At 33.9% G+C, this 23,132-nt stretch overlaps 1 protein-coding gene across 1 annotated transcript in view; it reads left to right on the forward strand.

The window, feature by feature from the left end:
* Positions 1–23,132, forward strand: part of LAMA1 (laminin subunit alpha 1) — a 95,470-nt gene that overhangs the window by 39,556 nt on the left and 32,782 nt on the right. Inside the window, exons 14-34 of the mRNA XM_029283793.1 lie at positions 103–314; positions 815–926; positions 2,420–2,530; positions 3,260–3,387; positions 4,419–4,505; positions 5,136–5,347; positions 5,722–5,828; positions 7,034–7,214; positions 7,991–8,127; positions 10,506–10,736; positions 11,406–11,549; positions 12,429–12,608; positions 13,861–14,046; positions 15,622–15,749; positions 17,352–17,472; positions 17,583–17,720; positions 18,574–18,695; positions 19,548–19,634; positions 20,245–20,438; positions 21,341–21,483; positions 22,903–23,001. Of these exons, the coding sequence (XP_029139626.1) occupies positions 103–314; positions 815–926; positions 2,420–2,530; positions 3,260–3,387; positions 4,419–4,505; positions 5,136–5,347; positions 5,722–5,828; positions 7,034–7,214; positions 7,991–8,127; positions 10,506–10,736; positions 11,406–11,549; positions 12,429–12,608; positions 13,861–14,046; positions 15,622–15,749; positions 17,352–17,472; positions 17,583–17,720; positions 18,574–18,695; positions 19,548–19,634; positions 20,245–20,438; positions 21,341–21,483; positions 22,903–23,001 (3,060 nt within the window). The remainder of the gene's footprint in view (positions 1–102; positions 315–814; positions 927–2,419; positions 2,531–3,259; positions 3,388–4,418; positions 4,506–5,135; positions 5,348–5,721; positions 5,829–7,033; positions 7,215–7,990; positions 8,128–10,505; positions 10,737–11,405; positions 11,550–12,428; positions 12,609–13,860; positions 14,047–15,621; positions 15,750–17,351; positions 17,473–17,582; positions 17,721–18,573; positions 18,696–19,547; positions 19,635–20,244; positions 20,439–21,340; positions 21,484–22,902; positions 23,002–23,132) is intronic.

Here is a 23,132-nt window from a genome sequence, read left to right on the forward strand (position 1 = left end):
GAGGAATCCTGGGAACCTTGTATGGTTTCCATTAAGTGGAATTTTAAACAATTTCCAGTTAAACTTTAGAAATGTATAAAATAATAATACCTGTCATTTCAGGGCAATGGACATATTCTGTCTACAAGATCTGAAGGACTCTCTTTACAACCATATGAGGAATATTCCAGAACAGTGCATCTTATCTCTGAAAACTTTGTTGATTTTAATACCAAGAAGTCAATAGATCGAGACACCCTGATGACAGTTTTAGTTAATGTTACCCGTATTCTACTTAGGGCCAGTTACAACACTGCAGAAAAATCTGTATATAGGTAATGTAAAGATCTGTTTAAAAATCTATAGAAAATATAGAAAAAGCCATAGAAAAAAAATCACAAAAGAATCTCAGAAGCATTCAATATATTATTTATTTTAAAAAATTTAAAGTTTGGGATAATATCAGGTTCCCAATTTTTTTTAATTAAATGGGATTAAGTGGTAGGGAATGTAGAAGAATAACAGTGCTGTGCCATATAGGCAAATAATTTGACCTGAAATGGCTGCTTCTTGTATTATCCGTTACCCAAATTTGCCAGGATCCTGGCTGTATTACAAATGTGTTGTAAAGCTCCTACTGATTAGAACTGGATTTTATTTAGAATGTATAATAGATTGTAAAATGTATTTTATGTCAAATTATGCATGTAGAACAAGAAAGAATGCAAAGTTTTACCTGGGCATTTGTTTATTCTGTAGATATGCATTATTTTACACAGTGAAAAAACCAATACACTCTTTACATTATTGACTTCCCATTTTTATGTTATTACAGGTTGGACTCTGTGACTTTGGATACAGCAAATGCTAATCTCATAGACCTGTCTTCAGCTGTACATGTAGAATATTGTGAATGTCCACAGGGTTACTCCGGACTATCTTGTGAAGTAATTTCAATATTTAATTGTTTGTTTGTTATGCAGTATTATTGCCTCATTTTAAAATGGGTTTTCCAAAGGAATCACATGATCAATTTACTCATTAATGAAGCCATATATAGAAATACAACCTAAAAACATCAGCATGTAACCAAGTATAAGAAGTAAAAATCATCACGCACAGTCAGGGGCCACTGATCAGCAAAATCAAGAAAAATAAAAAATAACTAAGAAAGGCCATGTTTAATAAATATGATTGGAATAAAATATTATATGCCAGCATTGCCAAAATGGCATAATATGTGCAGTCATTATTTCTTTCAGGAAACTCCAAAATTGTGGGGCATCTACCATAAAAATGTCCTTCTCCTCAGTGAATAAGACTTCCAAAGATTAATTGATTGATTTACTTACTTATTTCCTACCTTTATTATAACTCAAGGCAGCAATAGTACTTCTCTTATTTTCCCCAAAACAATAATCGTGTGAGGTGGGTTGGGCTGAGAAGGAGTGGCTGAGCCAAAGTCACCCAGTCAGCTTTCATGCCTAAGGTGGAACTAGAAATCACAGTCTCCTGGTTTCCAGGGCCACACCTTAGTTACTATATCAAACTGGCTCTTAAGATAATTCTATGACTAACTCTAAGATAGCCATTTAGCATGAATATTAGGGCAATGTGGTCCAAAGGGAAAAATATGACTTTTAAAGCATTTCACATGCATACCAAGTCACCCTTTTTCCTTCAAATTTGGTTTTCTCTCACATCCCTAATATATATAAATATATTAGTAGTAAGTAGTTATAGCCAGTGCTTTTTTTCTAAAAAAAAAAAAAGGTGCCTGAACTCACACACGTCATACAACCCGCCTTGCCTACCCTACAAGGTTCCATCCAAAAAAGGTGCCGGAACTCCATTCTAGGCGTTCTATGAGAAAAAAAGCCCTGGTTATAGCCTACATACAAACTGCCTTTTGACCTGCAGTTTTGAAAATTGCAGTGCCAAAATACCATTTCTTATTCTGTCTGTCTAAAACAACTTCACATTTTTTCCACTTTGTGAATAACATAACCTCTCTCTTAAATTTATTTTAAGGAACCTGGTGAAAGTTCAGTTTTCTCTATATCTAGATCTAAAATTAAAATCAAATAATTGTTATCCTTTTTTGTGAAAACTATTATTATTAATTTATTATTTATTAATGAAACTCATAAAGGTATTAATATCTTTATAAAACTGATTATTTTCTTTTATATGCTATAAGAAAGAACTCAGATATTTTAGCCCACTATTTAAATGCTTTTGAAATTGTTGTCAGACACAGAGAGATCTGTAATCAGCTCTAGTTAAATTTCCCAAAAAATTGTAAAGTCTTATTTATAGGTAACATAATTTGATTTGATTTAATAGGTTTTCAAAATATTGCTATACTGAATCTGTAAGGGCAAGTTTATGATAATTAACACATGTTTGCTGTAATCTCTTTTTTATATACTATTTTTAGACTTGTGTTCCTGGGTACTATCGAGTGGATGCAATACTTTTTGGAGGGATTTGCCTGCCGTGTGATTGCAATGGTCATGCAACAGAATGTGATAGTCGTGGTATTTGCATTGTAAGTCATTTGTGTCCTGCTTCTAAGATCAAACCACTCCTGGTTTGTAAAATATTAAATTTTTAAACATGCATCAAACGAGGGATAGGCATTTTCCTAACCATTTCTGCTACCTTTAAAGTCTACATTTTGTGCATATTAAAGTAATTGAAAGTCTGTCTTTAGTTACAACTAATGTAAAACATATTTTATAAGAAACTCCATGCAAGCTAAAGCTTTTTTCCATTCAGGTCAATGGCCAAATTCCTATAGATCTGAGGGGAAAAATACTGGAGCATTTTATTTTATTATTTTATTTTATTTGTATGGCTGACTATCTCATCTAAGCAATTCTGGGTGGCTCATAACTGATAATTATGTGATTTTTTTAAAAAATCAATCAATAATGTGAACATTATTGCCAAGTAATATTTTCTTATACATTATTTTTTTAAGAATGGAGTGCATGAATTGTATGATTGCCAGACTAAAATACCATTTCATTTGCTTTAATTGCCCATCAAAATAAGGCAGCTAATTTATGAAATCAAATGTGTGTATCAGTTCTGGTAGAGGGCACACGCATTAGTTGTTGCTGTGAGTTTACAAAAGCTTATTGCCACTGGCATCCCTGTTTCTTTGTGTTTGTTCTTTGAATACTAAATCTGTATGCTTTTTCATGCTGAGCTCCCTCTGGGAATAAAATTCCATCCAAATTAAGTATCAAAAGGCTTCTTGTGTGTTTTATAGGCTTGTGAGCATAATACTACAGGGCAATCTTGTGAGCAGTGTTTGCCAGGATTCTACGGAATGCCTTCCAGAGGAACCACAGAGGATTGCCAGCCATGTGCCTGTCCACTGAGAAGTGCTACTAACAAGTAAACTGCTTATTGGAAATGATATATTAAAACTCCAGCAATTTCAGACAAATAGGGCCACTAAGAGACAAGGGAATGGAGGAGAAAGGAAAATCAGAAAGGGAAGGGAAAAAATCAAGACAAAAGTTCCACTTCATTCATCTGAATTTATCGCTCTTGTTTGTCCAAAAGAGGAAGTATGTTTTTCTTTGTTAAAACGTAGCCCTTCTTGAAAAGTAGTGTTGTGTGCTGCTAATACTAAAAGAAAATCTGCTAGCATTTTTCTATTTATATAAATAACTAGCTGTACCGGCCACGCATTGCTGTGGCTCAGTCTGGTTAGCGTGTGTTGCTTTTACGTCCAACAGATGGTGCTGTTTTTCAAAAAAAGCATGTTTTTACCTGTCACAGATGTGACATCTATATAATATAGGCATATAAAAACACGCGCATATTCGAATGCAACGTTGTGTGAAAATTTCAAAGCAATTGGGGAAGAACTTTCTGAGATTTAAGATTTTGAACAAACGAACATTTACATTCTTATTTATATAGATAATAATAGTTTATGCTTTCCAAGTGACTGGTAGCAATCCAGTAAATTGTTTCAGGTATTTTGGAAAGGTTTATCTTTTAAGGGATTTAAAAGTTTTTCCTCTCCTAAATACTGAATCTTTCAGGTACTGTAAAGTTGTTTATGTGGAAAGACACACATGTAGCTAAGAAAGAAATTGTGTATACACTTACACAAGTGTAATACAATTTGAAACAGTAACGAGTAGGGCTTGATTCTGAATAGGCACATATAGAATTGAACAATGATTGTATTCTCCTGTATCCCCTAATTCAGTGGTCCTCAACCTTGGAAACTTTAAGACTTGCGGACTTCAACTCCCAGAATTCCTCAGCCAGCAAAGTCCACAAGTCTTAAAATTGTCACGGTTGAGGACCCCTGCTCTAATTATTATATTGTGCAGTCATTAACTGTGCATTCATTTGATGTATTAACTTTATATAATCTACCACATAATTCTTAAGTTATTTATTTTTAGTTTCAGTCCTACTTGTCATTTGGATAACAGAGGTGAAGTTGTCTGTGATGAATGTTCTCCAGGTTATGCAGGAGCCAGATGTGAAAGGTATGTAGTAGCAGAAATTGTTGTTAGTCAGGTAACAATAACAATCAGCTTGATTGTTGATCCAAAAGTTATTAATAACTGAAAAGCAGTTAAGCAGCAATTTCTGAAAGTAATTAGAAAAAAAAGCATGGAAACATAGTGTTCTTTTGAAAGCGCCAACTGTGGTTTGAGCAAAAAGATTACTATTCCCTCATCACCCAGAGCTCTAAACTTCCCCAGAGAAGACTATCTTCTGGTCTCCTTGTGAAGAACAACTATATGGAGCATCTGTGGGTGATTTCAAGTCCTGTCCAGAAATGGAGATGAATTATGACAAGTTGGTCTATTGTCAGCTCTGCAGTCATCGGCTCTACTTTTAGCAGAGCTGTCTGCAGTTTGCCATTTCTTCCCTGGAAGTGCTGTTGTTACTGTATTGATCCATCTTTTGCAGTTTTTATAACTTTGTCAAGAATAGTATATTGACAATGATAATATCTATAATGGTTTTTCTTTTTGCATAATAGATCCAAATTATGAAAATAAGGAATATGATTGTAGACTTTTTAACTGAACATATTCACTGCATCAGTCAGATGGGTGGCATAAAAAACAGACTTTTACTCTGATACAATTGTCCTGTGTTATGTGCAGATGTGCAAATGGATATTATGGCAATCCTTTAGTGCCAGAAAAACCATGCCTTCCTTGTGACTGTAATGGCAATGTAAACCCACTGGAAGATGGCCACTGTCACTCAGTTACAGGGGAATGTTTGAAATGTATTGGAAATACTGTAGGACGTCACTGTGAGAGGTGTGCTGATGGCTATTATGGGGATGCAGTGACCAACAAACATTGTTATGGTGAGTTCCTCTTGGTCAATTAAATATAAAGTATTTGTAAGTTGAACACAGCCATTTTGACTTGATAAACCCATTTGGTTCCCTGGTACTTAACACATTCATTGGAGGTATCATATCTTGTTTTGAATTGATGTTCTGTGTGAACTTTTCATAGACTTTGAGTAGAAATACTTTCCAGTTACAGTTGGAATTCTTTGGATTGTAACATTAATTTCTTGTTCCAACGATATAAATTTAAAATAATAATGCCTAGACTATAGAAAAGTAAGAATTGAATTTTACATTTTATTTGGAAAAAAAACACGTTATAATTACTACTGTGTATTTTCTCACAATAATATTCATCTTTTCTCTTTGTTCTTTTTATATCTAAGCTTGTGAATGTGACATAAATGGCTCTGTTTCCAGCATCTGTCATCATGAAACTGGCCTCTGCCAATGCAAAGCTAATGTAGTCGGGAAGAGATGTGATAAATGCTTGGTAAAAAACAGCAGTTATGTTACTAACACATTATGTTTTTACTACCTACTGTACATACATATATTTAAATTTCAGTATAACAGTGAAATGATCTGGATGTAATTCATAATCAGTAAAAGACAAAATCAAACTAATATGATACAAAAAAAAATGGGATTTTGTTTGTGATTGAAGTCATACTGAGGGGTCATAACAGACTGTCCTAATTTTAGTTCCAGAGATCTTGGGGAATAGAACCTTCTCATCACCCTACACAATTTACATCTGTCTCTTTTCTTTACTCCAAATACAGCTGGCATCTGCAAGGCAGGAATGATGGGAAAGAGATAAAACCATCTTTCCCAGCCTTCAAGGAATTCTGAGATCAGTTTTATAAATCTAATTGATTGAAAAAAATGAACTTTTAAAATGATAGCTATACTGTCTGTGTGAATGCAATAAAGCTGTTGGATAGAGATAAAGCTTCAGATAATTGAAGTATCTGTTTATCATTAAACTTTAGTTTTTTTCATAGTAATTGAAAATTAGGAAACTAAATAGAGCAAAATAGAAAAAAGATGTCCTGCTCAGCTCCAGAAAGGCATGCTTGGATTGGTGTAATCAAACTCTTCATTATCATAGTGTCCTGTCCTCTGGTCATGTTTTAGAATTGAACCATGGGTTAAAAATATAAAGGCTAAAATTATTCAGCCAGAGGATCTGGCATTAATTACGAATGAAACAAGCTTTTTATCTCACTAACCTAAACTATACCTTTGAAAGTAGTTTCATGTTATCAACACTTGCAAATTATAGCTATCAAAATATGAAATAGCTAACATGTTTAAGGAGCTGTTTATATGCTAATAAAAGATAGTACTTTTTCAATTTCCCTCTAAATGTTGAATTTATGACATTAGCATTTAATTGGCTTTGTCTAATCAACTTGATCTTAATGTGTTTCTACATTTTGATAGACATTAGTAGATAGTTGACTGTTAAAATGTTCATTATTCTTTTTTGATTAGATGAATCCTAGACCATTTTACATTTCTTTGTGCTGTAAAAAGTAGAGTGAAAAACCACTCCTTTCTAATGTGCTTCCAAAGAGAACAGCAAGAATCTATAGCAAATGTGGTATTAAAAGAATAGGAAAAACAGGAAGAGGAGGGGAATGATTTAAAAAGTACCCAAATGCTTCCCCCCCTTTTTTTTCTTTCTTACAGTTTGGTTATTATGGCCTAAGTACTACAGCTAGTTGCCTTCTCTGCCATTGCAGTAAAATTGGCTCAGCTGCAGAAGATTGTAATGAGGAAGGACAGTGTCGCTGTGCACTAGGAGTGGCTGGAGACAAGTGTGATCATTGTGCTCCAGGGTTTTATGCATTTCAGGATGGTGGTTGCAAACGTAAGTTTTAGCTCATAAACCAATCATGCAATAACTAAAGTTGCTCTAAAAGTGAAAGCAGCCAATTGCCCCTGAAGCTGCAAACAAGGATACCAAAGTGATGTAAAATGCCTCTTCGAAGATATTCATGTTATCACTAACATGAATTATGCTATCTAACCTGTTTTTCGATCCTTATATACAGTGTAGTTATTTTATATTTATTAATTAGATTTTATATTTATTAATTAGATATTTTATATTTATTAATTAGATTTTTACTACTTTATAAGTAACTCAAGGCAGTGAACATACTTAATATTATTTTCTCCTCCTAGTTTTCCCATGACAACAACTTTGTGAGGTGGTTTAGGCTGAGAGAAAGTGACTGACCTAAAGCCATCCAGCTGGTTTTTGTGCCAAAGGCAAGACTAGAACTCACAGTTTCCTAGTTTCTAGACCAGCACCCCAATCACTACACCAAATTGACTCTATCTCTTCCTCTCTGCCTCTCTCTCTCTGTCTCTTATATTATGAAATCATTCCATTTTAACAGTAAATACAGATGGAAAAGATTAGATAATTAAAAAAACTGAAAAAAGCATCACATTTAATTACAAAAACATTTACTTGATATAGGCACAATAGTGAAAGGAAAGAAAGAAATTTCTTTTAGTAAAAATTGGAAAATAAATGTTAGGATTGGCACTGACTTTTAGAATTCTTAAATCCTAGATTTAAAAAAATCAACTAATAATTCTTCTAGTTTACTTGTTTCTCTCCTGCCCTAATTTCAGCTTGTGATTGTGCTCATACTCACAATACATGTGATAAAGATTCGGGACAATGCATTTGTTCTCCTCATACAACTGGAGAAAAATGTGAACTTTGTGAAGAAAATTTCTGGGGTCATGATACAGAAAAGGGATGCAAGGTAATGTGCTTGTTGTGATCTGTTATAAAAGTAAAGTTGAATGAAATGTAATGATTTATTTTTATATAAAACTCTATATCAGAATGTCAAACTCGTGACATCACACGACATATCGGAACTTTTTCCCCATTGCCGGCAATGGGGTGGGCACGGTTTCCTCGTGACGCGTTTGGCCTGTGGGCCGGCAGTTTGACACCCCTGCTCTACATATTAGGTTTCTTTTCACCATGTGTTATTTCGGATACATTTCCTTTTTCTTTTTAATGCATCTAAATAGATAGCCAGATGATAGACAGACAGATTGATTACCAGGGTAAACCAAGATAAAAACTATCATATAAGCCATGAAATACTTGGGTGTAAGTAAAATAATGTAGCACTGAGTCCCGTTGGGAGAAGGGCGGGATATAAATCAAATAAATAAATAATAATAATAATAATAATAATAATAATAATAAGACTAAAACTAATTCTTAAGATTAAGAAAAAACATTAAAATATAAATGAATTCTAAAAATAGAAATTCAGTCTACAGTGCATTAAATTCAGGATATAAAAATAAATTGTTTTAAAAAATTTAACAATCTAAAATATTAAGTTGTGATTGATAGTGTATACATGATCAAAAATTGGTGCAAATACAAAGACGTGATTCTTGTAGATCAATTGTTTGGGCACATTCATAGTTGCTGTACAAAATGTTACTACATTGTGTATAATAAGGTTTTTCTTACCTGATGAAAGAAAATTAATGTAAGATTTCTTAGAAATCCTGGAGCATGTAACAATGCAGGAAAAATGTGTGTTTTTGAGTATAATTATAGAAACAGCAGTGTGGTACCACATGGAGGAGAATAGATTCAATCAAACTATTGTGACAAGTGTAGATTCAAGTAATTAGGTAACTTTATTAAATCTCCCATATAAAGGTGCAAGCTATTATATCTGGTTCTGAGGATAAACCTTTATTAAAATAGGACAATCAATGAGCTTGTTTCCACTTGGAGTATTTAAACTGTATTTTTAGATAAAATTTTTAGAGAAACCTGTCTCATTAAAATAATACCTAAAAATCAAGGGGATATAAAAAATCAATAGACAAGATATGAGTAATAAATATTTTTTAAAAAGTGGTTGAGTTCAAGAGAACTGAAAATTATTAGGTAAAAAAATTATAACAGAAATGTGATTAACCTGATGGGAAAATGATAGCATTAACATCAATAATTAAAAATTAATAATTAAGCTCTTACTGCATTGCTCATCTGGCTAATCCTTACCTCAGAATTACTCTAGATACTTTGGAGTCAGAAGCACTGCCCTTAGCCTATATTTTGGTCAAGGTTTTAATTGAGATTTGTACTGTAAATAGTTTGAATTGAGAAGTTATATCTCCTGGCTGGGGTATGAAAACAATTAGAATAGCAAGACTTTTTTGAGCTCACAAGACCACAGCTGGATATTTAAAAATCCTTACTTGCTCAGACTTCTGTACTTCTAATCTATATCAGAGCTTCCTAAATGCTCCTTTTAATGGTAGATACTCATAATAGTTGGAATGCATTCTGTTTATAAAATGGTCAAGCCAAAATTATATTCTAGGTCCATAACACACTATATTGTGGCATGCCACTTAATAAATATAACATTTTACTGATGAGATGTGACTGAATTAATCAAATCAAATTTTCAGCAGAGAATCCTTCTGGTAAAAATGGTCAATAGCAACTTTTCTTTTCGCTGATTAAAATTTTAGACAATACAAATGTAAATATCTCAATTACTAGAGTTCTAAATTATTCTCTAAAATACTAATTGAATTGTAAGGAATATTGCTGTTACAATCCATTGCACTTTTGGCTATAATATAAAAGATTGTATAGAGGAATTTGACTCTTAGTTCATTTTTTTCACATTTTTGTAATATACTACAGCTTCTTATTTAAAACCTGTATTGGAAATACTGTATAAAACAGCAATTTGTCTATTAAACCATAATACAATTACTATAATTTAGTTGATAATGTATAGCAACCAACGTGCTTTGATGTTTTCTGAAACTTTCTGAACTTACCTAATTACATTTTAGATTCACAATTTGAATTTTACTGAATGGAGCAATTCAAGAAATTGTATTTTCCCTCTCTCTATTTCATTACAGTCAGGTTTATTGCATTCTAAAGTCACTACAATTTCACTACAAAGGTTTACTAGTAAATTATTTTGACACAACTTTTTAAAGTAGTAACTGTATTTCTCTTTCTTATAGCAAAACAAACAAATGGTCTTGTAAAAAAAAAGCAATACTGGTGACTTATCTTAATGACTGCAAAAAGTAGCTTTTTCAAATTACATGTTTCTATAATTTTTTTTTTCAGGCTTGTAATTGTAGTCATTTAGGTTCCCTCAGTCTTCAATGTGACCAACTGACTTCTCAGTGCCAGTGTAAACAAGGATACGGAGGAGACAGGTGTGCTGTGTGTGCTTTGGGTTACAGGGACTATCCTGATTGTGTTCCTTGTGACTGTGATGTGCGTGGGAGTAAAGCAGAGATGTGCAATCAAGAAATCTGCAGCTGCGAAGAAGAAACCGGTGTGTGTGTTTGCAAGGTATAGGATAATAAGATAAATAATTGGCCTATTAGGATTTTCATAAAGTTTTTAATCATGGTTGTATGCTGTAGGAGAAAGAGAGAAAGAGAGAGAGAGAGAGTCTAAAGTCTTGATAATCTTTTGAAACAGCAGGAATTGGGAAGCATTGTAAAGGCACTTCTGCAAAAAACCAAAATTTTCTATTCAGTTTTCGATTATGTCAAAAAGGGCATGAAAGAGAAAAACCCCAAACAATCTCATGCTACATATCTTGTGAAAGACAGGAGGAAACCAACAAGACCCTAAGCAAAGGAGCTATCCCTCTTTAAGAAATCTGCTGAAGCTAAGTAATTAAGGGAACAAAAAATGACCTAAAGCTCTTTCAAGCATCACCATTAAAAGGAGAAAAAGTTTTTTTTCCAGTTTAGATACACCCGAACTGAGCCATAAATATATTTACTATGATCATAGAAGTTCAGCGTTTTCTTTAAAGTGAGGCAGAGTCCTCATCGGGAAGTGAATTGGGTAGAACATAGGTTACATAGGGAATAAATGCAAGCTTCTATAGATATCTTATAGAATTATACATACTCGATACCTATAATTATTGTCCACGCACCAGTAAAGCTAGAAAAAAAATACTATTGTTCAAGCCACAAGGCTGATAATGATCTCATCTTGCTTCAGGAAAATGTCTTTGGATTGCACTGCAATGAATGCAAAAGCGGGACCTTTGCGCTACATGCTATTAATCCTTTGGGATGCATCCCTTGCTTTTGTTCTGGGATGACAGAATTCTGTACAGAAGTTGAAGGCTACGCACGAGTTCCGGTTAGTAAAGTGTACTTATCTTTTTCTCTTGCTATACTCCTAATTTCTTCCTAACTTAATCACACCTGTTTTTGTCAACTGTTTGGATTGCAGCTAGGGTGGGAAGACACCAGAATGTTTAGCAGAGTCTGAATGTTTCCTAGTTTTGTGTTTAGAATTTTCCTGCTATCAAGAATTTAATTTAGTTATTTTATTTTATTGATTTCAATGTTTCCAACTACAGACTAGTTTACTTTGCTGCTACAAATTTCTTAAAATGTGTTGTAAGCTGCCTTGATTGATTGAAAGGTGAATACCAACCTTAAGTAAATGATAAATAATAATAATGTTGTACTTATTTATATGCATTTCAGGAGCAGGCATGTTTATATTATTTTGCATTGTTTCTCTGTAGGATTTTTTGTGCATTCCTCAAAATCAACCACTGCCTTTTGTCGAGGCCAGGGGTAGGCAACCTCGGCTTTTTTATGACTCATGGACTTCAACTCCCAGAATTGCTGACTCAGGAATTTTGGGAGTTGAAGTCCATGAGTCATAAAAGAGCCAAGGTTGCCTACCCCTGGTCTAGGCAATATAACTCATCTAAGTTTCATTTCTTTTTGTTTTTGTTTTTCCTGCATCCTTAGCTTCAGCTTGTTATATATCTAGAGAAAGGGGGATAAAAATATAAAAGATTAAAGAAAATTGTGTATTCAACTTATAAGTAGCTTAATGCTAATGCAAAATGTAAGGTGCATTAATGTAAGTGCTCCCAAATTTCAAAGGATGGGTGATGGATTAGTTATTTTCAGGAAGCATGTGAAATCTTTCTTAGTCTGAGACCATATGTTCAGTAATACATTTTATGAAAATGAATAACCTGTTGGTTTGGTATTGCAGGTAACACTGACTCCAGAACAGGAACTATTATCCGTGGTTTCTCTCAGTAACTTTACTGGAACAAGTGAAGGTGTATTTTCCCAATTTCCAGACATCGTAATAGATGCGGCAACAGTCCACCAACACTTGAATGCAGAACCCTTTTACTGGAAATTACCAGATCAGTTCCAGGGAAACCAGGTAAATGTTTATTTTTCTGTATTTTCTGTTCACAGCAAAATTATTAAAATTTTCTATACCTTTGTTTTTTGAGACCACATAATATATGTAAGGCTGCTTGCAGAATTTTGAAAGATACTAGACTCAATAGAATCTAAAATCTGAGTGAACATTCAGAAACAGAGACTGTGACATATAACTGGGGCTGCAGCTTGTACTGTCACCAGTAAAATGCCCTGGTTTGCTCACTCTGAATTGATGCTGACCTAGCTGTGTGAATTGTTGATAGTTGTTTAACAAAATTGCTACTTGGATTTCAAAGTACTATAAACGAAAATGAGTATGTTTTAGGGGCAAGGTTTCCTACACTGCGAGCTGTACTTCACCTGGAGATGTGCAGACCCAGTTGAAAGGAATGGCAGATCTTTTAGTTGTACATTGTTACAATAATCTACCTTTCCTAAGGTTTCATTGTATTGTTTTCATTATTTATTACATTCATGCTTGTGTTTCAATTTTTAGGGAAGCTATGTATATTAAGATTTCACTAAAGGGAGGTGTGATGGCAAAAAGTTTAGGAATTCTGGTTTAGGATCTTCTATTTGCTAAGAATATGGTAATAGAAAGAATTGCTGTTGAAAGCAAGCAAATAATGAAAGCAGGTGACTAAAAGGTGACAACAACTAAAAGGTAGAGAAAGAATGAAATGATCTCCCAGCAAATCCAGAAGCAAGGATGTCAACTAGTATTGGAGATTGTTGAGTTACCTATGTTATTGTAACAAATGTTAAAATAAGATTTTAACTGTTTTCACCAAATTATATTATATCGCAACATAGTTCTTCACCTCATTTTCTCACCTATGGAGAAGCTTGTAAAGTTATACTTTTACTTTTCCAGAAAGACATACAATTGTTAACTTTAGATTGTTTTAAAAATATCCGTTTGAAATCTTAGAGTCCTGAAATGACTTTTTTAAACTGAATATTAAGGCACATTGATTATAGTTCTTGATTCAGATGACACAAGAAATTATGGTTAATGAAAAGCAAAAAACAAAACCCAATTATATTGACTATATTGTAAATAAGAAATTCTTGCTTGATTTGTAAATGAAGTCAATATATGAAAGTATTAGGAGAAAAGAGATGATTCTGGAGATCAGATTTTGGAGCAGACCCTGGGGAAAAAGATGGTCTGCTGCTGACCTAGATTTTAGTGAAAATACTTCAAAAATATCTCAAATTAACAATATAATTACTTATCAAAACAGCTCATGGCATATGGTGGGAAATTGAAATATTCAGTAGCTTTTTATGCTCTGGATGGTCTTGGAACTGCAAATCTTGAACCACAAGTTCTGATTAAAGGAGGTCACCCTAGGAAACAGGTCATCTACGTGGATGTTCCTGCTCCAGAAAATGGATTATGGCAAGATGAAGAGATACTAATGATGGAGGTGAGACTAAAATTTTGGTTATATATGTAGAAATGTATCTAGAGTCTTTGCTCACAGTGGCTTTGTTTGCTCTTTACTTTTTTTTTTGTAAAAATCGAAACATCACCAGGCATTTCTCTTCAGATTATCTATCTTTTATAACATAAGTTGTATGATATTGTCATGTGACATATTAAAATGTCCAAGAAAAATGTCCTTATTCTCTTTCACATATTTGATTGGAAACATGTAGAAACTGTGAATGAAACCCACCTTGAGGAGCTAATGTTCTATCCAAGATTGTAAACCAGAATCATTCTAGAATTGTTTTTAATAATAAATGTGTATTAAAAATTATATATACATACATACTATATGTACACACATACATAATACATACATACATGCATAAACTGTCCCAGAACCAAAAGTGGAATACAAATATCAGAATTGGTTTGGAAATTATTGCACAAACATTACTGAAAGACTTCTTGCTGAGCAACATCAGAATAAAAAGAATATGGTTTTCAATCTGGAATGTGGAAACTTTATGACTTGAAGAGGGCAAAAATGTTATTATAGTCATTGCTTAACAATAGTACTTNTAGAGCAGCGGTTCTCAACCTATGGGTCGCGACCCCATTTGGGGTCGATCGACCATTTCACGGGGGTCGCCAAGCAAGGCTGTCCGCCATTTTTTTCCCCTTTTCCGGCGGGTGCCTTACCTCCCTTGAGCTGGGCCAGCTGGTGGTCGGCCTGCTCCGTCTCTGCCGCTTGCCAGCTACGCCTCGGCCGGCGCAGGGGACGGAACCACGCATGCGCGGCACTCCCGGGCAGGGAAAGTCCTCAACTTACGACCGGTTGGGCAGTCCTCGACTTATGACCGGTTTAGTCCTCGACTTACGACCGATTTAGTCCTCAACTTACGACCGGTTTAGTCCTCGACTTACGACCAGTTGGGGGTTGCGGCATTAAAAAGGTTGAGAACCACTGCAATAGAGGTATCTACTATCCTTTGAGCAGAAGAGATTTTCTTGCATCACCCTTGCTCCTTAGAGCCTTGTCAGGATACATCTGTCTCTGAAAATGACTTTCAACATCTTTCAGATTTAGCATAGTAATTTAGAAAATGCTTAATTTACAGTATGTTTGTTTCTCCAGGTTATTAATTTTACTCCACTGGGCTCTTAAAGCCAGTGAAGATTTAATTAGGGAAGTGTCATGACTAGTTCTTATGATCAGCTTTATTAAATGGAGAAGCACTTTACATTTTATGTATAATTAATTTTGCAGCTAAGGTGTTGAGGCCAATATTGATAATGCTCATTCAGTGACCATTTACAATTACCACAGTGATAAAAAAGGAACTTTATAAGCAATCCTTGCATTTATGACCTTTGCAGATTTGTAAAGCATAGGAAAGCTGAAGTAAGATCATAAAGACGATCGCAGTGCTGACAAAGTTGCCAGCCCCATTTGTGGTCACTAAATGAGGAATACTTATACACAAAAAAATAAAAGCAATTTCATTAAACAAGTACATGTTATTAACTGTTTGTAATTAATTTATGTTTATATTTTTCTTGTCTTTAACAGAATACCTGGAAATACTTTAATGCTGTTTCAGATGAATCTATTTCACATTCTGACTTCATGTCAGTTCTGAGCCATATTGAATATATTCTTATCAAGGCTTCATATGGTCAAGGATTGCAACAAAGCAGGTGAAGTGCTAAAACTTTGATATTCATTTGTCTGTCTGTCTGTCTGTCTGTCTGTCTGTCTGTCTGTCTGTCTGTCTGTCTGTCTGTCTGTCTGTCTGTCTAACTAACTAACTAACTAACTAACTAACTAACTAACTAACTAACTAACTAACTCATATAGCCATCCATGTCATAAAACAAGTGATTGGGTAGTATATAACAAAGTTAAAAAACAAGAGTTCTCAAATAACTACTATTATTAAAAATATTAAAAACTATAAAATGCAGCTTAAAAAATAATGGGTAATAATAATAGAGCCATCTTATTAGTTCACCACACACAGTAGTGGCCAAAATTGTGGAAACCTTTTGAGAAAAGTATATTTTTGAGGTTTGATGGCTAATAACACCACTTTTTATTGGGAGTAGTACTATAAAATTATATATCAATGGAAAGTTAATTTAATCAAGAATGTAATGCAACAAAGTTTGTTCAATTATCTGTACTGTATTCTATGAAAAGTTATAGCCAAATAACCAGAAAAAGGAAGCACAACTTGCTCAGGTTGATATCAGGTAGCTTTCCTTCATCTGATTGTAGCCAATGAGCATGAGTGTTTAGAGAGCCAATCAGGTGTCATCTTGTTTTGGCAATGAGCCAATCAGATCACAGTAGGATTCAGTTATTGATGTCATGTATTGAAGCTGAGAGGAGGACATTTGTCAGTGTGTTATGTGATCGCTATCAAGTTGGGATTTTTTTGTGTTCTTTCATTTAGTGAGCTTGTAAAACGTAATAAAATTAAAGTAATGGTGCAAAGAGTTGACTGGTTGCCCAGAAAGTGAGGTAAAATATTATTATTAAGTGAACAAGTCTACAGTTATAAAGAAATTAGAAGAAAAATTGGTGGAAACTTAACCAAAGGTGGCATTTCTACTGTACACTTTTCCCAAAAGGTTTCCACAGTTTTGGCCACCTCTGTATTACTGTTCAATATACATAAATATAAATATGGTATAAAATTACTTTGGGTTGTTTTTGATGGTTATACTTATAAAAATGTTTCTGAAAATCAGTACTTTTTAGGAGAAACTCTGAATGCAGCATGATGAAATGCAGTTTATAGTGCGGATTCATGTAATCCCATGTGAATCAATACACAGTTTAGCAATTCTTTGTTTGAAAAATTATTAGTGCATATTTGGAGAAACTTTAATGGGCACACCTAATGACTATCATACTTATTATTATTATTATTATTATTATTATTATTATTATTATTATTATTATTATTATTATTATCATCACAGGATCTGATATGCCGAGCAGCCTTGCCCTTCTGATGCTTCTAAATATTTTGGAATGAAAACCTCCAGAAAAGTCTAGCCAGGAGGGCCATTTGTCTAAGTTTTTATTAATTTTTATTTACCTGCTAGTACCTTAGAAACCAAACCTTGTGTTTTGAAATTTATTTCTGCCATTTAGTTTTGTAACCTATAGCTCTGACTAAAATATTTGCAGAAGCCATCCCAATTGGTAGGAAATAACAAGCAGTTTTCATCTCTTGTCTGATAAATGAAGATTGCCTCATTTTTACTTTGTTTTTATGGAACACTTTTTAGAATCTCAAATATCTCCATGGAAATTGCAATGAAAGCTGATCACATGCCCTTGGCCAAAGAACAAGCTCACCACATTGAAAAATGCCTGTGTCCTGGAGGTTATGCAGGACTCTCCTGTCAGGTATGGTATGTCTTAGTGGGGAAAAATATTTTAAGGTAACATCTTGTCATACCTTAAATGCCTTATTTAAAAATAAGTTTACCATGTTAATAAAGCTCTTTTCTATGTAGGACTGTGCACCAGGATACTACAGGGAGAAGCATGGAAATGCACACCTAAAAGTGTTCCCCTTAGTAGTTTCATTATGTATGCCCTGCCAGTGCAATAACCACAGCAGTGTTTGTGATCCAGAAACAGGAAAGTGTTTGGTATGTAAACTTCTACAAATAATTTTTTGTATCAATATTTGGGAGCTGTTTGCTTTAAGATGGGCAGTTATATGAATGTTTAAAATAAATGAAATAATTCAAGGTAAAAAAAGACTGCTGAAAAATCAGATGATCAAAATAGTATAAATTTCCAAAATTAGAAACGCAAACCCTTCAAGTACAGCCTTTATATTTAGATAGTAAAAATGGCATCTATCTAATGAAATTCATGCTGCAAATTTTACCACATTACCATGGACTAGTTCTTTTGTAAGATTATTTTTAGGCATCTTACCTGGTTTACAAGAAGCTTTACAAAGCTAATACAAACAAGCAACACAGAATAAGAGGTTATTCTCTGAAAGAAACCAATAGAGGGAAGAAGGGATTGAAACAAGAGGTGTTGTAGACAACAGAGAAACTTAAAGATATACTCTGAATTCCAAATAACTTTTTCTATGCAATGTGCTGCAGTAGTTTAGGTTAGCATCATGGCTCTAACCATTTAAAATTTTACAATTTGAATTTAACATTATCAAAAATGAATCACTGATGGAGATAACTCAGATTGCTTGAAGTAATTAGGGCAATCATCAAGGAATGTTAAAATAAACAGAACTAATTACTCTCACTCCATGGATTACCCATGTTGAAACGGCAATAATTTTCTATAGTTTTACTCCATTGGTTTTCTATAAATACCAATCTTTTTTTATAGTTAAAGGAATGAATATATTGCCTGCCATTTCCATCTCTTGACATTTTAAGTAATTAGTAAGAGCACCGTGTATTCATAAACTGAAAGCTTTTTAATTTTTTTAAATTTTAAAATTCCTGAATTATTGCTTCCTAGGACTGCAGAGATAATACAGTTGGTGACCACTGCAGTATTTGTGCTCCTGGTTATTATGGCAAAGTGACAGGATCCATCAATGATTGTTCACTTTGTGCATGTCCAAGAATGAGCCCAGAAAGGTAGCTAAGTATTAACCTGGGTGTCTTAATAATTATACTTAATAGAGTATTACATCAATAATAGATGCTATTGACAGCTACATTTCTAGGCGGTTTCTATCCTTTTTTAAAAAATCCCTGATTAAAATGGGATTTGTAATTTGGCTTAGTCAGATAATTCAGTAGACATTATTATAACCTAGTGTTTGATCTTGTGGTTACATCAGCCTTTCACAATGATTAAATATAACAGTTCAACACTTTGGAAAAACATTAGGCTACACTAAGTATTAGGCAACAAGGAAAAGAATTGTATTTATGCATTAATATAGCTAAGCAACAATCTTATTTACCTAGGAATAAGCCTTATTGAAATTAGTGAGACTTTTCTGAATCTATATGTATAATGTTGAAGCCTTAGTAGAATTGAATGGTACCGGAATTGTAGTTTTTAGGCATCAAAAGAAATATGGTTGAACATTCCTACATACCTAATTATGATGCTTGGGTGAAAATGAGGGGGGGATTCAGGTTCACTCACATCCATTGGAGCTCCCTGACAGTCCAATTTATTTTCATTGGGGGAAAAATGGGGGGAGGGCTGACCATTTCCTTAAGCCCTTGAATAAAACAATATAAATCTAATAAATAAAATTATATACCAGTTGGGATAAGCAGTGCTTTTTTTCTAAAAAAAAAAAAAAAAAAAGGTGCTGGAACTCACACACGTCATACAACCCGCCTTGCCTACCCTGCAAGGTTCCATCCCCAAAAGGTGCCGGAACTCCGTTCTGGGCGTTCTATGAGAAAAAAAGCCCTGGGGATAAGTATGTTTCTCCTAGACCTTCTAATGGTTTTTTTTTGTTCTTCAAGCTTTAGTCCAACATGTGTTGCAAAAGGTATAAAGGACTTCCACTGCAATGCTTGTGTCACTGGATATGAAGGGCAGTACTGTGAAAGGTAAGGTATTCAGCTCATTACAACTTATGCAACAAATGTGCCTACATTAAGAAGAATAGACATAGCTTAATTTTAGTTGATTTAGACATCATTAGGCAAAAGGGATGGAAAAATCTATGTCTTAACCTTATTAGAAATGTAGTAGATAACAAGTTGCTGTTATATTGATTCAATGTAGAATTAAAGTATTAACATAAACACCTAGTGATTGACATGTTAAACCTGATTTATTGGCTATTCTACGTGTTGTATTGTGCCATCATTCGGTCCAAAAGTATGCCTTTGCTTTTTTATATATTACACTGGTCCAATCCTAATTTGAAACTTTCTCAATAGGACTGTAATGCTATAAAAAAATAGAAGTACATACCCTTCCGATTTCTCAGAATTCATTTGCAGGGTCTATAGAATGTAGAACGTCCTTCAACATAGGGAATGTATTGTATGTTTAAGTCTCAGGCTACTGTGAGATTTGTGGCATGCTGGAATAAAAGACTGGAGATCATGAAAGAATAGAGGACATTGTGGTTTTATGATAAGGTATCTCAAGGTAACTTTTTTTTTTAACCAAGACATTCAAGAAAGGCTAACTTGTCTTGATTCTTTCTAGATGTTCTCCAGGTTACTATGGAGATCCTAGAGTACCAGGTGGCAAATGTCAGCAATGTCAGTGCAGCCCAAATGGTTCTCTCCATTACCACTGTGATCATACTTCTGGGCAATGTGTTTGTAAGCAAGGTGTAACAGGACAGTTGTGTGATCAATGTGATTCAAGGCACATTCTTGTGGAGAATGAGTGTATTTGTAAGTGGTTTATTTTTTATTTTTGCTTTTGCTTTTTAAGTTGAAGTTTGCCTGGAATGGGAACTAAGTGCTGTTTAGTATTATTCAGTTTGTAAGATATTGCAGCATGAAACATTCTTAAAAAATGCTTTCTGTGTTTTGGATAGAAACAACTAAATAGATGAAGCTGTTGAATATCAGTGTATGTATTCCTGTAGAGAGAAGAAAGGAAATAGCTACAGAAAGAAATGTACATATAGAGAAGAATTAAAATGATATACATTTAAAAATATCTACTCAATATATTTATTTGGATTTTGTACATGGTTTTGACAAAGTTTTCCACCTAACAAAATTTGGGGAATAAGAAATTATTGAGAAATGAAAGCAGAGTGGAAGAATGAATGTAAATTCCATCAGTGAGAGAGTTACCCTAGATTCTCTGTTGGAACTGGTAGTTTTCAACATATACATAATTGCCTGGAATATTATTTAGTATAATTAGAAGAAAAGTGGCAATGAAGAATTCCAAAAATGTTTCCGAAACTGAAGGAATGAGTGTCAAAATGATAAATGCTATATAGTATATATGAATTAAAGTACTGAGTATTGCAGAGAAAAAATTGTAACTATGTATATGATGATAATCTAACCATGAAAGAGTTTCTGAAGTTGTGTTTTTCCTTATTTTTTTTGGAGCCCAAGCATGAGACTCTAAAGAGATATCACAAAAGTTGTCACTCTTGTGTTAGTCAATGAAATAATCTGTTTAAGAGGTACAAATGTTAGGGCTGCCTCTCTCCTTTCTTTGTTTTTGGAATTTCTTCACTTTCTGTTTAGTTCATGAGTATACAAAATAATGTACACATCAATATAAATATGTGTATTAAGCTGAAAATAATATCTAGAAATTTTTTCTTTAGCTTGTGATGATGACTGTACAGGGCGATTGTTGAATGATCTGGATAATTTTGGCAAAGCTATGCTTTTGGTAAACTTCACTGGTGCTATCTTGGCACCTTACGGAGCACTTTCAGACTTGGAAAATGCCACAAAATATTTAAAGGTGTGTAAGCTGTTACTTATCTTTTATTTTGCAGTTTATATTATTGTGTAGATAGCTGAAGATTAATATATTGGTTACCACTGGCCTATTTTAAGTATGGTTTGGTTGGTTCATATGCCTTCTATGATAAAACATTGTTTCTAATTAGAAATATTTCCATGGAATCAGCTCTTCTGAACTTGCCACCCATTAAGCCATGGTTGGGAACTGGGCTGATTCTGTCAGGTGTTATGGTTATGGAGCATAACCCTAACCCTATACAAAGTGTATCAAAATAAATCTATGTGTTATCTATGGAAAGAGACCTGTACATTTCACATACTGAATTCCTCATGTTCAATGATGATGATGATACTAATAATAATTCATAACAATATTATATTTAGTTTATTATTATTTATCTAATTACTTATCTAACTGCCTTTATAAAATATCTTCAAAATATTCTATAATAAAACTGGAAGGGGGGCAGTTTTCTAGTTAGCCGTGCAGCTATGCAATAGCAATAGCACTTAGACTTATATACTTGCTCCATAGTGATTGCTTTACAGCACTCTCTGAGTGGTTTACAGATGTCAGCATATTGCCTCCAACAATCTGGGTTCTCATTTCAACAACTGTGGAAGGATGGAAAGCTGAATCAATCTTGAACCGATCAGGATCAAACTCTTGGCAGTAGGCAGAGTTAGTCTGCAATACTGCATTCTAGTAATTGGGCCACCACATATGCATCCATTCACATTTTGCAGTGTGCAATATATGAATGGGGGCATATGTGGTATGCTCCCAGTGCCCTTTCCCTCATCACTGATTTCTGATTCTCAAGAAAGATGGATTTGTTTTAAGGCAGGGGTGTCAAACTCACAACGTCACGTGATGTGTCGCAACACATCGCAACTTTTTTTCCATTGCCGGCATTGGGGTGGGTGCGGTTTCGCCATGACGTATCCGGCCCGCGGGCCAGCAGTTTGACATCCCTGTTTTAAGGTGTTTTAAGGAGATATGCTATGTGTGTGCTTATGTGAGCTCTGAATAATCTGGATCACAGTACAGCACTGGCAAACTTACACTGTACAGCACTGGCAAATAATATTGTTATTACAGATTCAGTTTCTCCAAGATTCATCAGTTGAACCTGTAACTTAATATTATTAGGTTGTCTCACTAACATCTTGCTGAATTAAAATCTCATGTTGATCAGTTTGTTTTTCAGTTGCAGACCAATGTAATATAGATTTTATTTCATATACCAACATATTGCTTAGTTGTTTCACAGACATTGTGAAGTTTTCTAGGAAAGTTCTTTGACGAAAAAGACTGTTAAAGCACCTAATTGGGAATAATTGCATGCTAAAAGGTCTAAGTTTAAATCCTTGTGTCCAATCCTGAAGCTTTTTTGTGTACACATTTTATTTCCAGGAATCTTTGAGGGCTGAAGAAAGTCCAAACTCTTTAATGAAAATTATGAATGGCAATCTTGATACGATATCCAATGTTTCAGATCAGTTCTACAAAGAGGTAGGGATTTTGCTTCTTTATTTCAAGTTTAAACTTACCTGTTAGAAAAATAGCTAAAGTAAAAATAGGTAAAAGTAGACCTGCAAGTAGAAGATTTACTACAATATTGAACTGAACCGGGTAATTATAAA

The sequence above is a fragment of the Protobothrops mucrosquamatus genome, unplaced genomic scaffold (genome assembly GCF_001527695.2).
Source record: "Protobothrops mucrosquamatus isolate PMUCROS unplaced genomic scaffold, P.Mucros_1.0 scaffold233, whole genome shotgun sequence".
NCBI classification, from domain to species: Eukaryota; Metazoa; Chordata; class Lepidosauria; order Squamata; family Viperidae; genus Protobothrops; species Protobothrops mucrosquamatus.